General features: G+C 48.7%; 1 protein-coding gene across 1 annotated transcript in view; it reads right to left on the minus strand.

The window, feature by feature from the left end:
- The window catches only part of LOC122368302 (immunoglobulin-binding protein 1b-like), a 28,229-nt gene extending 14,148 nt beyond the window's left edge, over positions 1–14,081 (minus strand). The window contains 5 exon segments of the mRNA XM_043342114.1: positions 4,969–5,220; positions 9,872–9,987; positions 9,990–10,050; positions 11,160–11,291; positions 13,943–14,081. Coding sequence (XP_043198049.1) covers positions 4,969–5,220; positions 9,872–9,987; positions 9,990–10,050; positions 11,160–11,282 — 552 coding nt within the window. The 5' untranslated portion in view covers positions 11,283–11,291; positions 13,943–14,081.
- Between the last annotated feature and the right edge of the window lie 120 nt (positions 14,082–14,201).

The following is a 14,201-nucleotide window of genomic DNA, read 5'->3' on the forward strand; positions in this document are numbered from 1 at the left end:
ACTCAAGTCTCAACTACTTCTGATGCATGTGGATTAGTGGTGCCAATCGGAGCTCAAGCCTTCGGAGCTCCGGCAATGCCCAATTCGAAATTTAGTTGTTCAAAGGCAGCAGGCTTAGGACAGCACTGGGCAAACAACTGCAAATAGAAAGCTCAGCTCTCGATATGAGTAACGCCTTTGGCTAATAGCACACTAAAAGCAAATTGAATAATTATGTTGAGTGTAGCGTAGTTTTCGGACATCTTTAGGCAAATAGAACCTTGAACCTTTATTGGCACCACTAATTTGGATCAACGACACGTCTTATGCTACGTGTCAAGTTAGGGGTGCCATAACCCGCGACCGCCTGGGGGGGGGGTCGGATCCGACCCCCCCCCCCTCCGTTTTTCTTGAATAACTCATGAACTGCTTACGCTATCTACTTGAAACTTGGCATACCTTCTCCCCCATCAATTTAACGTCTCCTGTGCAATTTTTAAGAAAAAAATCCAATTTTTTTTTTTAGATATATCGATTTTAGTGATGTAACTACATGGCGTTTTCAGTCAAAAAATGGTAAATGTTTAAAAAATCGCCAAAAATCGAGGTTTTAAGCAAATTGCAAATTAAGGACATGAATAGACGCAGCACAACGAGTTCTTTAAAATGGCTATCTCGGATTTTCCATAAATGCGTTTTTTACCCCTAGAAATTCAAAACACTATATTTTTTGGAAAACAGCTAATAAAATCCAAAATTTTGGGAAATTCCAAAAAAAACGGAAAATATGTTATAGACCTCTATTAGAACATTAGATGTCACAAATTTCAACTTTCTATCTTGATTTTTGACCCCCAAATTGTAAAAAATAGCTCCAACATACATAGGGCACGGTGACGTCATAAGCATTTTCGTGAATTAGAGGCACTTCTGAACATCGCATGTGAAAACAAATGGCACCACTAGATTCCTGGGACAAAGCTCGTCTAGATAAGTGCATTTTTGTCAAAAATAAAAAGTTGAAAAATTGACCTTTTTTCTGGGCCCTCGTTTAGTTATGTATGGTATAATTGATTTTTTATGCTTTCAATGCACACTTATCACCAGCACAGTGACTTGGGGTCACATATAACCATTACCAACGGATTCGGCGTGAAAAATAAGCCATAAAACATGTGTCGCACGCCCATGTAGCAGAAAGTGAAAACCGTGACCTTTCGTGACCTGACCTGACCTTGACCCGTACTTAGTATGACCCCTATACGCACATGGTACCTTCACTAGGCCTTTGAAGTCATTTTTGGTGAGTTTCGAGCAGCAGCTATCGATTCCGCTGTCCGTAAGCCTAATCATGCAAAACCCCTGAATTTGACCTTTGACCTGACCTTGACCCGAAAGTTGACCTCAATCTTAAAATCTTAAGAGTGCTTTGGGAAGGTCTCGTAGAGACCTTTCGAACGCCGCCTCGCGGGGCTCGATACGACCATTGGTTCTCGAGATAACAGGGGGGTCGGATCCGACACCCCCCCCCCCCCCCTAGGCTGTCGTGGGTACGGAAATAGCCAAGGCGGTGCCGGGATAATCGTTCCATTTACAATATCAAACTCTACAACGACTAGACGAACCGCACTAAACTTAGCCAACTGAACATTAAAGCGGGCGATGCGTTCCCATGTATAGTCGACTACAGGACGATGTTCCACTTTTCACAGGCAATTATTTGCCTGGAGTGGTAGGCTGTGCCGCATCACACGGGCTGAGTTCACAACTTATAGCTTTGTCCCAATGGTCATAATCGACACGCTTAATTGTGTGATAACCGGCAACAACTTAGCGTTCCGGTCAACTGATAGCTTCTGAGGAGTGGAACATCATACTGCATCCTGAGAGGGGCTGGACCTATTGCGCTCGAATTTGGTAGACGGTTAGGGGCAGTTAGTAGGGTGACCCGCACAAGCCAGCTGGGGGCACCACGTCAAACTTCAGCACGCACAGTGCTCATGAGTGCGCTCGAGTGCTCATGAGTGCGTTCGAGTGCTCATGAGTGCGTTCGAGTGCTCATGAGTGCGCTTGAGGACTCATGAGTGCGCTCGCTCGATTGCCCCCCCCCCCCCCAGAAAAGGACAACTTATTGGTTACAGGGTTGGCAAATTTATGCCAGCAGCCGGTTTAAACAGGTTTAATCCATGGATTAAGCCGGCTGTCATAAACTACTATGGACGTCAAACCCCTTGAGACCCCACTTTTTTGCGATAATTTTTAAATGCGTCAACTCTCGTTGACAATATTCTGGCAATGTGTGTTTCAGAACCTGCCGAAACTTTTATTACTAAGGTATTTTGACGCCAAACGATTATGAAAGGTACTTCTCATTCACTCGTAATGTTAAATTTCACGGAACGAATCTGCTGTTTGGGTAGAGGCTACGCGCTCATGGGGCGGAGCCACGTAATGACGTCAGCGCTAAGCTCCGCCCTACCCCTCCGGCGCTCCTTGCCCGGCGACCGGTCACTCGCGTCTCTCGCTCCATTCAGGCTTGATGGTGGGCGGTAGCTGGTAGCGGTATCGGGCGCTGGTAGATGGTATTTAGAGCAGATGGCGCTGGTGGCGGGGCTCGAGTGTGGCCGAGCGCAAGCCTCTGCCCGGGCCTGAATTGACCTTAACATTACGAGTGAATGAGAAGTACCTTCCATAATCGTTTGGCGTCAAAATACCTTAGTAATAAAAGTTTCGGCAGGTTCTGAAACACGCATTGCCAGAATATTGTCAACGAAAGTTGACGCATTTAAAAATTATCGCAAAAAAGTGGGGTCTCAAGGGGTTTGACGTTCATAGTAAATCAAATCACCCTGGTTTAAACCAGTATGCACCAACATAATAAATGCCACTTATGTACGTTTTCTTCTCGTAACATCACTTGAGGTAAACTGCTTCATTACACTATGCTGCTTCTTGTCTTCACATTTCCCATCTACACCTTTCAATTATTCATGCTAACTTGCAATATTTTATACAGTTAACTGTTCACATGGGTGGTTCATGGGATAATAGGTCTTGGAGTACAGTAAGTAAAGTGAAACCAGTTTCCCGTTACTGTTCGTTGCCCTTACAGTGTCCAGGTACTGCTACCTAGTACCTGGTACTGTGCCTTGTGAGTTCTGGGGACATTTTGTGTTTTTCTAGTGTTACTAGTCCAGGCCCCAGACGATTGGTCAGAATGCATACATGTAAAATAAAGTGAGACTTTCAATTGGTAAACCGAATGTTAAGACTGGAATGTGCTTGTGCCTTACACCTACTTTGTTTCTTAGCTTAGTTTCCTACTGACCAGATTGTCAACATAATCATATGCCAAAACGTCGACATAATACCAAATAACACGGTACTGACTTCCAGTTATAGTAGATGTTTGGACTGAAGGTGGTTTTTTTAATTCAAGCTGGTTTAAACCTGTCAATTTCAGCCGGCTTCAATACATCCCTGATTGTTTACATGACCAAACAACTTGATCAGTCATCTTAATTACGAGTTCCTCAAAATTTCGTTAGCAACTGGTGGTCGGCCAACTAGTGAAACAAAAATCGTGCTCACTCGTGCCCGCTGACTGTTTGTGCTAGGCTTTCAAACTTGTGTTCATTTTGTGTGCGTGTGGGGGGGGGGCTGTTAAAAATTCAAAGGTGCGTTCCGTGAGCTCAGATGGCAAAACCACTTCTCTAACAATGAGAATAGTCATATCGTTATCATTCGCGACTTAGTACGGACAACTGAGGTCTGTGCGTCAAAGATTGCACCATGGATCATGCATTGCTCATCGACCCTAAGACCCGGAGGTACAGCCGGTAATAAAGTCCCGGGAGGGTGATTAATGAGATATCACAGGATATGCATTACTAAGGCGACCGTCATTCGCATGATACCAGCTCCTCAAATTATTAAACGGACTCTTTGGGACTGTCTACCCGCCCGCAGGGAACACTGACTGGGCGGGCGGAACATTGAGACGGGATGGCGGCAAACGAGTGGTGGCCCAGCTCTTTCAAAAATTCTTATCCGATACAGGACGGTTCAGGTAGTCTATCGGGTTGGCGGGCTGGCCCCTCGGGCCTGGCCGGAGCCGGAGTGGTCGGGCGGGTCGGCGGCGGTGGCGGCGGCGTGGCGGCGGTCGCTGCGGGTGCGGCGCGGGCGTGCGTGCAGTGGTGAGGTGATCCGACTCGGGCGATAGCACATAAGAGCCGAAACTGGTGCTGCGATTTAAGCAAGATTGCTTTTGCACCAATTGGCGATCATTGTTCTGTACGTGTTCTGCTTAATGAAATAAATTTATTATATCTATCTATCTTATTCTACGAGGCGGCAACAACGCCGGGGGTTGCCAGGGCACCCGGAGTTGACGAGCACGCATGTCCGCTCAAGGGCGTGGGCGAGAATGGCTCTACAGCAGACAAAGGGACGGCCTCGTACTATGTATGGCCGACGAGGTACGCATGCACTATTATTAGCGAGAATCAACAACAGCCTTGACCGGCCTTGATAGGAGTTCAACAATTATCTGACGTCAATTATTGTGACGTGATAACATCGTGATCGTGATAACACTGTGACAAACACAGCTAACCACCATCGAGAGCAATGCCTATGTTTTGTTCTGTGGTTTCCTTGTTCGAGGGTTGAAGGGTCAGCAGCGCCTCAACAGTAAAACTGGATTCCGTCAATCCGTCAAAATATAATGACTGATCATGAAGCGAAAAAGGAGTTAACAGACAAGGCGACATTGTCAGGTGGAGATTGATGGGGGAGGGAATGACCTTATCTAATTGCTCATCGGCGCCCGTCAGTGTCAGGAAATTAAGACGCAAAACTATGCGTGAAATGATGAAAAAGTTAACAAGCATAAAACTACCAAAGCCACTAGTTTGGCTTCCCTCGCTCCCTTCCATTCCCTTCCTTTCATTATTCCGCCCTCCCTCCCCCTCCCTCCCCCTCTCTCACCTGCAGTTCGGTCAGCTGTTTCTCCAGCTCCTTCTGCTCGCGGTACCTCCTCAGTCGCTCCTCCCGCTGTTTGGACATGGTGGCCAGATCCCTCATAGTGGGCGCGCGCGGCTGCTGCGCCGGGTGCCGCGCCGCCGGGGGGTCGGGCTCCTCCCCTCGGGACCGGGGAGCCGGGATCTCGGCCTCGGTTATACCGTAGTCGCGGCACCGCTGTAGAAAGTCCCGGTAGTACACCTCCGCTATACCGATCAGCTGAGGGAGAGAGAAACGGGGGTAACAGAGGGGTAAGAACCAGTCCCGGTAGTACACCTCCGCTATACCAATCAGCTGAGGGGAGAAACAGAGAGGGGGTAACAGAGGGGTAAGAACCAGTCCCGGTAGTACACCCCCGCTATACCAATCAGCTGAGGGAAGAAACAGGGGGTAACAGAGGGGTAAGAACCAGTCCCGGTAGTACACCTCCGCTATACCAATCAGCTGAGGGAGAGAGAAACAGGGGTAACAGAGGGGTAAGAACCAGTCCTGGTAGTACACCTCCGCTATACCAATCAGCTGAGGGAGAGAGAAACAGGGGTAACAGAGGGGTAAGAACCAGTCCTGGTAGTACACCTCCGCTATACCAATCAGCTGAGGGAGAGAGAAACGGGGGTAACAGAGGGGTAAGAACCAGTCCCGGTAGTACAACTCCGCTATACCAATCAGTGAGGGGAGAAACAGGGGGTAACAGAGGGGTAAGAACCAGTCCCGGTAGTACACCTCCGCTATACCAATCAGCTGAGGGGAGAAACAGGGGGTAACAGAGGGGTAAGAACCAGTCCCGATAGTACACCTCCGCTATACCAATCAGCTGAGGGGAGAAACAGGGGGTAACAGAGGGGTAAGAACCAGTCCCGGTAGTACACCTCCGCTATACCGATCAGCTGAGGGAGAGAGAAACAGGGGTAACAGAGGGGTAAGAACCAGTCCTGGTAGTACACCTCCGCTATACCAATCAGCTGAGGGAGAGAGAAACGGGGGTAAGAGAGGGGTAAGAACCAGTCCCGGTAGTACACCTCCGCTATACCAATCAGCTGAGGGGGAGAGAGAAACGGGGGTAACAGAGGGGTAAGAACCAGTCCCGGTAGTACACCTCCGCTATACCAATCAGCTGAGGGAAAGAGAAACAGGGGTAACAGAGGGGTAAGAACCAGTCCCGGTAGTACACCTCCGCTATACCAATCAGCTGAGGGGAGAAAACAGAGAGGGGGTAACAGAGGGGTAGAACCAGTCCCGGTAGTACACCTCCGCTATACCGATCAGCTGAGGGGAGAAACAGAGAGGGGGTAACAGAGGGGTAAGAACCAGTCCCGGTAGTACACCTCCGCTATACATATCAGCTGAGGGGAGAAACGGGGGGTAACAGAGGGGTAAGAACCAGTCCCTGTAGTACACCTCCGCTATACCAATCAGCTGAGGGGAGAAACAGGGGGGGGGGGGTAACAGAGGGGTAAGAACCAGTCCCGGTAGTACACCTCCGCTATACCAATCAGCTGAGGGGAGAAACGGGGGTAACAGAGGGGTAAGAACCAGTCCCGGGAATACACCTCCGCTATACCAATCAGCTGAGGGGAGAAACAGGGGGTAACAGAGGGGTAAGAACCAACGGTGGGGGAGGTGCCGGTAGTACACCTCCGCTATGCCAATCAGCTGAGGGGAGAAACAGGGGGTAACAGAGGGGTAAGAACCAGTCCCGGTAGTACACCTCCGCTATACCAATCAGCTGAGGGGAGAAACAGGGGGGGGGGGTAACAGAGGGGTAAGAACCAGTCCCGGTAGTACACCTCCGCTATACCGATCAGCTGAGGGGAGAAACAGGGGGTAACAGAGGGGTAAGAACCAGTCCCGGTAGTACACCTCCGCTATACCAATCAGCTGAGGGAGAGAGAAACAGGGGTAACAGAGGGGTAAGAACCAGTCCCGGTAGTACACCTCCGCTATACCAATCAGCTGAGGGGGAGAAACAGGGGGGTAACAGAGGGGTAAGAACCAACGCTGGGGGAGGTAGGGAGAGAAACGGGGGTAAAAGAGGGGTAAGAACCAACGCTGCAGAAAGTCCCTGTAGTACACCTCCGCTATACCAATCAGCTGAGGGGAGAAACAGGGGATGGGGGGTAACAGAGGGGTAAGAACCAGTCCCGGTAGTACACCTCCGCTATACCAATCAGCTGAGGGGAGAAACAGGGGGATAATAGAGGGATAAGAACCAGCGGTGGGGGGGTCCCTGTAGTAAACCTCCGCTATACCGGTCAGCTCAGAGCCGAAGGGGGAAAACAGGGGGTTGAGTGAGTCATGGGAAATGGCGCAAAAAGGTGAAACGGTTAGGTGTATTGCAGGGAGACGACACCGAAATAATCCTAGTTATGATTCAACTTCGCCCGGATGCATGCAATTATATCTGATACCTCACAGCAGGAGCCTAAGCCACGGAAGTTCCTAAAGAGCGGAGACCTCGGCGATAGGAAGGACAAATGGGGAAAATGACGGGTAATGGGTAACAACCGATGGTGGGGGAAATACCTCTAACGAAGTACCCTGGCGATGTGAGACACTGATCGAGTGTAGCGTGGAACAGGGAATGGGGGGGGATATCAATAGGAATGTGTGCGTTAATCAACAGGAAAATATACATTGCGGTTAAAGGTAGTGTGCCAGCTTTCCTGGACCGTATGGAGTTAATGGCCCAGATAAGGAGAACCGGATTTTTAGAACTTATCCATACCTTCAAAACTCATGGAAACGTCTTAAATTCTTCAAATTTTGAGTACCCCAGTGCGAAATTCGCCCCGACGGGTTGTCGGTCGTACCCCAACCACATTTCACACCACTATGAACAATAAATGCACACACTGAAATCGCTATTACCGATATGCTCATCCAATCAAGTTTCGATAAACCCGTTCATCATCATCTCCTGCGGTTTCGAACACGCCTGTTAGGTGGTGCGGTAGACCGCGCCCAAAGCCAGGGCCCCGGTAACGTGAGGTAGCCGAGTCGGGGCAGCGTGCGCTGACCCAAGCCGGGGCCGCGCGTCCTCCCGGTGTCATGTGATAGCCCGGGGGGATGCGGTAGACCGCGCCCAAAGCTGCGGCCCCGGCTTGGGTCAGCGCACGCTGCACCGACTCGGCTACCTCACGTTACCGGGGCCCTGGCTTTGGGCGCGGCTTCTGCTCATACTTTGTGGTGCGATGGTGGTGCGTCGGGCCGCGCGCTCTGACTTCGGCCAAGAAAAATGCGTCAGCTGATCATTGTCATTTCTGCCACTTGCGTGTGGTGAAATGGGTCATAACTTAAGAGACGGCTTTTCCATATCAATTATTTTACATAAAATCATATTTCAAACCATAAATAATGTTCGACAGCCAAATAAAAGAAACAATACCAATACAGGCTTACAGTTTAAGGCTCGACATTGTGTTGTCTACGATTAGACAGCTGATAACTCATTCCCGTACGTCGTAACTCTATAATGACCTTTGCTTATTGTCACATGTGCGCCGCATTCGCGATTGTTGCCGACGCCTGTTGCAGCTCAGCCCACTACAGTTGTTATACATATCGAAAAACCGATAAACTTTTAGGCGAAAAAGGCACTATTCCAGGCCCATTTTTGATTTTTGTTGCGATATTAGGTAAAAACAGAAGCTTTTTTCCTAGGAAAAATAAAATGGGAAATCTTTCAAAGGTGGCACACTACCTTTAAGCGTGAGAGAAGCTCGGTGCGTTTGCATAACTTCTCGCATTTCATCGTTGAAATCTGCATCACGATGAAAATATTCCATTTACTCTCGATTCGAAGCACGTACTTAACTTCAGTATGCCTATACGACATTCCGTACATTCTATAGGCAATCCAAAACACCTCAAACGCTATTTCATCAAGCAAAGTGCTCAGCGCGTTTTCCCTTTCAGGCGGAAATTACTCGGTCACACCGGTCATAACAGGCTTATACCCGTCCCCGATCTGCAATGAATCATTCACGGAGGATTTAGCGTCTTTTTGCCGCTTCCGTCAGCGGTCGCTCGGAAATCCCAGCAGTTTTCCTGCGGCGCGGGACCGTCCTGAAGTTACCCTGAATCACTAGCCAAAGCCGCCTACGACCGCAAGCGAAGGACCTGGCGATATCTGCATATACAGTAAACACAGCGGAGGGAGGGCGCAACAAACAGCGCTAAAAACTGACGGATCAGTGGGAAAAAAAAATACACGCCGGTGATCCATAAAAAATGGCAAAATTTGAGAATAAAGCAGAAATAGGTTATTAACCGCCTATCTACTGTTTTCGAAAAACCGACCAAACTAACCCAAACAGATGAAAATGAAATATGTCACCGGGAGATCTCAAGTGTATGCAACAAATGAAAAAAGACAGAAAATCCACAGGGTGACAATAAATCTGAGTATCCATGATCATAATTTCATGATGCTCATCCCCCCCCCCCCGATCCGCTATTGACCCGACTCTAAATACCCATCTCGTCCCCCCTTCCTGCCTCTCTCTAACCCTTCTTACAGCCCTTCTCCTCCCTTCCCCCAACTCCATTCGGTCCTCTCACCTCCCCCTGTCCTCCTCACCTCCAACCTGTCCTCGTGCGCCAGTCGGCAGGTGAGCTCTCCCCTCCTCACCTCCTGTCCTCCCCACTCACCTCCATCCTGTCCTCCCCTCCTCACCTCCATCCTGTCCCCCTCCTCACCTCCTGTCCTCCCCATCCTCATCCATCCTGTCCCATCCCTCCCCTCCCCACTCCATCCTGCCCCCCCCCCCTATTCTCCTCACCTCCATCCTGTCCTCGTGCGCCAGTCGGCAGGTGAGCTCTCCCAGTAGCGCCGTCACCCCCTCCTCTCCCTCCCCCCCCCCCTCCTCACCTCCATCCTGTCCTCGTGCGCCAGCCGGCAGGTGAGCTCTCCCAGCAGGGCCGGCAGCAGCAGGAAGCGCAGGGAGCCGGTCGGCAGCTCCTCAACAGACTCGTTACTGGAGAACAGCCGGCAGACGAAACCCGGCGCGTGAGCGACTCCAGGCCCGAGATCGCCGAGCGTACCGTACTCTGAGGGACGGGGGAGGGCCGAGGGGTGAGAACAGACCCAGACACGCAGCGTGAGGGACTCCAACCCGGAGATCGCCGAGCGCACCGTGCTCTGAGGGTGAGAACAGACCCGGCGTGAGGGACTCCAGGCCCGAGATGGCCGAGCGCACCGTGCTCTGAGGGACGGGGGAAGGGAGAGAACAGACCCAGACACGGAGCGGGAGGGACTCCAGGCCCGAGATGGCCGAGCGTACCGTACTCTGAGGGACAGAGAGGGCCGAGGGGTGAGAACAGACCCGGCGCGTGAGCGACTCCAAGCCGGAGATCGCCGAGCGTTCTGTACTCTGAGGGGTGAGAACAGACCCAGACCCGCCGCGAGCGACTCCAGGCCCAAGATGGCCGAGCGTTCTGTACTCTGAGGGACGGAGGGGGAGTACTCCTGCCAATATATGGTTGATTAGACTTTGACGAAAAAAGAGGGAGCTTTCAGCAAAATTATAGCTAAATACAGTAAACTGAGGTGAGAGAGATAAAGATAAAGGAGAAGTAAAAGGATTGGCCTAGGAGTTTTTGGTCATTCTGATAGTTTGCTTTCATCAACGATTATAATACTTTTGGTGAGAAGTTCTAATTTTCTGATAGCCGGACATGTAGGATGTAAGTGAAATAGAATATAAAAAAATGTAGAAATGTGACAGACAGCAAAAGAGCATAGTCTGTGCTAGGAAGTCGATTTGTATTCCGTGGACGGGAGAGACACTGGCAGCTCAGGTTTAGGTTAAGACGCATATTCCATTCTGTTTGCGCAGGGTTGGATGAGCAGCTAATGGTCCAGGAGGTACGTAAGTGACCATATGTCCTGGGTCAGAGTCAGAGCCTGTGGCCCTGGTGGCGGATACGAGTTGTAAGCCACTGCTGACCCGCAGCTCCGGGCAGGAGGAGGTACCAACCCGCAGCTCCGGGCAGGAGGAGGTACTGACCTGCAGTTCCGGGTTTGAGGAAGTACCTACTGACCCGCAGCGCCGGGTCGGAGGTACCTACTGACCCTGCAGCTCCGGGTCGGAGGAGGTACCTACCGTCCCAAGGAGGATGTACTGACCTGCAGCTCCGGGCAGGAGGTACCTACTGACCTGCAGCTCCGGGTCGGAGGAGGGCACCGAGGCGTCGCGCACCTCCTGTACCAGCTGCAGGCACCGGTCCAGCCGCTGAGACAGCGTGCTCTCCGCGTCCTGGCCGTCGTCCGAGCCAGACATCACTGCCGTCTGAGAAACGCAGGACGCAGGGTGTGATTTAGAAAAACAGTGAAATTGCTCAGGAAAAATAATAAGCAGTAGCAGTGTGTCAGAATGAACTGAGTTAGTGATCTGCATCAAATTAAATATAGCCTACAGCATTTGATAACACAAGAACCATGCAGACAAACTTTTCATAGAACAATAATGCATACTTTCATAAGAAATAAATGGTAAGGTGCACATCTATAACTGTATCAACATTTAACATGGGATAAATAAATGCATCATTAGAATTGTGGGTGTTTAGGTAAGTATGTGTGCATGTATCGGGAGGAGGATGACAAGTCCCCAAATAGGTAGATACAAGGTTTCATCTACCATAGTGGTGAACACAGACTGAACATATGTGACATTTTGAAATTTGACATCAGATACCTGGGTACAGTAAAATCACACTGTACTGAATGAAACTGTGGCATAACAAGAGGACACTACAGTTGGGGAAACAATGAGGAGAAGATCCAAAAATTGATTGGTCAATAAATAGCTTTTGATGACCATATATGGGCATAAATGCAGCCCTCGCTACTACGGAAGAAAAACGGTATAACATGCCGGGATTTGCGGTATCACGTCCACTTATCAGAGAAAGGCTTCCATTTTCCACTTCGAATTAACGCGATTTGATTAATTTTGGCGAATTCACTAGAAAATGGCGATAGGAAAAACAGCTTTTCTGCAGGTTCTGGCATAACAATCAGCTGGCCATTCCATAAATGGATTGGTGTTTTGAAAGAAAATTGTTTTAAGGTTTAATTTTATTTGAATAAATAAAGAATTTAATTTCAAAATAATCATTTAACCAAAATTGGCAAAAACCATAAAAATAATAAAAATATGACATTTTCAAACCACGTGCTGCTTACATTTTTTGGCGCGTCTGTTTCAATCCGCCATATTGCCAATCACTGTTTGACCTTGTATTGTAACTCTGCGATTTATAGCCGCCAGTGCATTGTGCACCAAGTGAGTGTAGGCCTTGTGTGGTTAAAAAACATTATTATGCCTTCTTTTTCATTTGAATGCTAGGATGCAGGAAAGATGAAGTTGTCTGATTTTATGACCATATATGGTCATCACCCCGCCCACTCCAGCCATTGATTGGCTGATCCAATTTTTGTTTGGCTCCTCGTAGTTTCCCCAACTGACTACTGTCTGAAGCTGCCCCCCCTCTTCCCGACTTTATCCCACGGGCCAAAGGGTGGGGTACATTCGGATTTCGGATATTTAAATCACCCGACCTGACATTTTTACGTCTGGTACTTTCACATTTCAAGCGAACTCATGATAAATATGAGAGCCACACAAGGGCCCAACAGGGCACTGTTATTTGCAATTTGCCAGACCTGAATAGTTATGAAGGAAATGACATCTTAAGAAAAAGTGTCAGAACTATGCCACCTTCCCTATAGGTACTTAAAATATTTCAAGCAACCCAAAACATGATGAATGCACAACGAGCCACATTTACATTTTTTTTATAAATTTAGTCCGAATGGTTGAATGGGTGGATTTGAGGAATCAGAGCCGCCTAAGCATAGCTGTGTGCTGACCTGACCCCACCACCCGATCGCGCAATTCCAGTTGTATGGCAGAATTTTGTCCGAACGTTTAACGTGCCCTCACGACTGGACACGGCCCCTCCGCTCACTCACGTTACCTGGCTTCTGTGCGGGCCCCTGCCACAGCACGCACGCCATTACACGTAGGAGCTAAATGTGGCCGCCCGCACCGGGGCTTGAACCGGGCTCTCACTACCGGTAAGCGTCGAATTCCGGCGCTTTAATCCACTCGGCCACGGAGGGGACGTATGTATGTATGTAGGGACGTACATATCATCGTGTAATAGTATCAGCAACAGTAGTTAGGTACCTATTGGTATCAATATTCAGAGCAACGGACCTCAGTTGGGGAAACTACGAGGAGCCAACAAAAATTGGATTAGCCAATCAGCGGCTGGGTGGGCGGGGCGATGACCATATATGGTCATAAAATCAGACAACTTCATCTTTTCAATGAATTTCAGCATTCAAATGAAAAATAAGGCATAATGATTTTTTTAACCACACAAGACCTACACTCACCCGTGCATAATTAACTGGCGTCTAAATCGCAGAGTTACAACGCAAGGTCAAACCGTGATTGGCAAATATGGCGATTGAAACAGACGCGCCAAGAAATGTAAGCAGTACCGTGTTTTAAAAATGCCACTATTTTTATTATTTTGGTTTATGGTTTTTCTAATTGTAGTTAAGTTATTATTTTAGAATTAAATATTTTGTTTATTGTAATTAAATTAAATCTTTTAACAATTTTCTTTCATAAAACCAATCCATTTATTGAATAGCCAGCTGATTGTGACGCCCAGACCTGCAGAAAAGCCGTTTTCCTATCGCCATTTTCGAGTCAATTCGCCGAATGTAATCAAATCACACTAATTCCTAGTGAAAACTGAAGCCTTTTCTCTCCATAAGTGGACGTGATACCGCAAGTACCGGCTTGTTATCCTTTTTCACCCTTAGTAGCGGGGGCTGCATTTATGCCCATATATGGTCATCAAAAGTCCATTTATTGACCATCCATTTTTTGACATTCGCCTCGTAGTTTCCCCAACTGACCTGTTTCTTACTTATTTTCACGATTATCCTTTGCGTCCTTTGCGTAGCAGAATCACCTTGAATGGATTGTCTGACCAATTTAGCACTTAGGATTTCCGTTCTCTAGCATTCAGCAAAGAACAAAATACCTACTAAATACCTAAGCAATAGTTTACGATTTTAAGAAACTAATCCCACATGCAACGTGCCACGCAAACGCAAGCTCGCTCGTCATTCAACATGCGCCAGAAATTTATTGCGCAAGAACTGTCGAACTACC

This window comes from Amphibalanus amphitrite, unplaced genomic scaffold (assembly GCF_019059575.1).
Source record: "Amphibalanus amphitrite isolate SeventyFive unplaced genomic scaffold, NRLGWU_Aamphi_draft 000937F_arrow, whole genome shotgun sequence".
In the NCBI taxonomy this organism is placed as follows: Eukaryota; Metazoa; Arthropoda; class Thecostraca; order Balanomorpha; family Balanidae; genus Amphibalanus; species Amphibalanus amphitrite.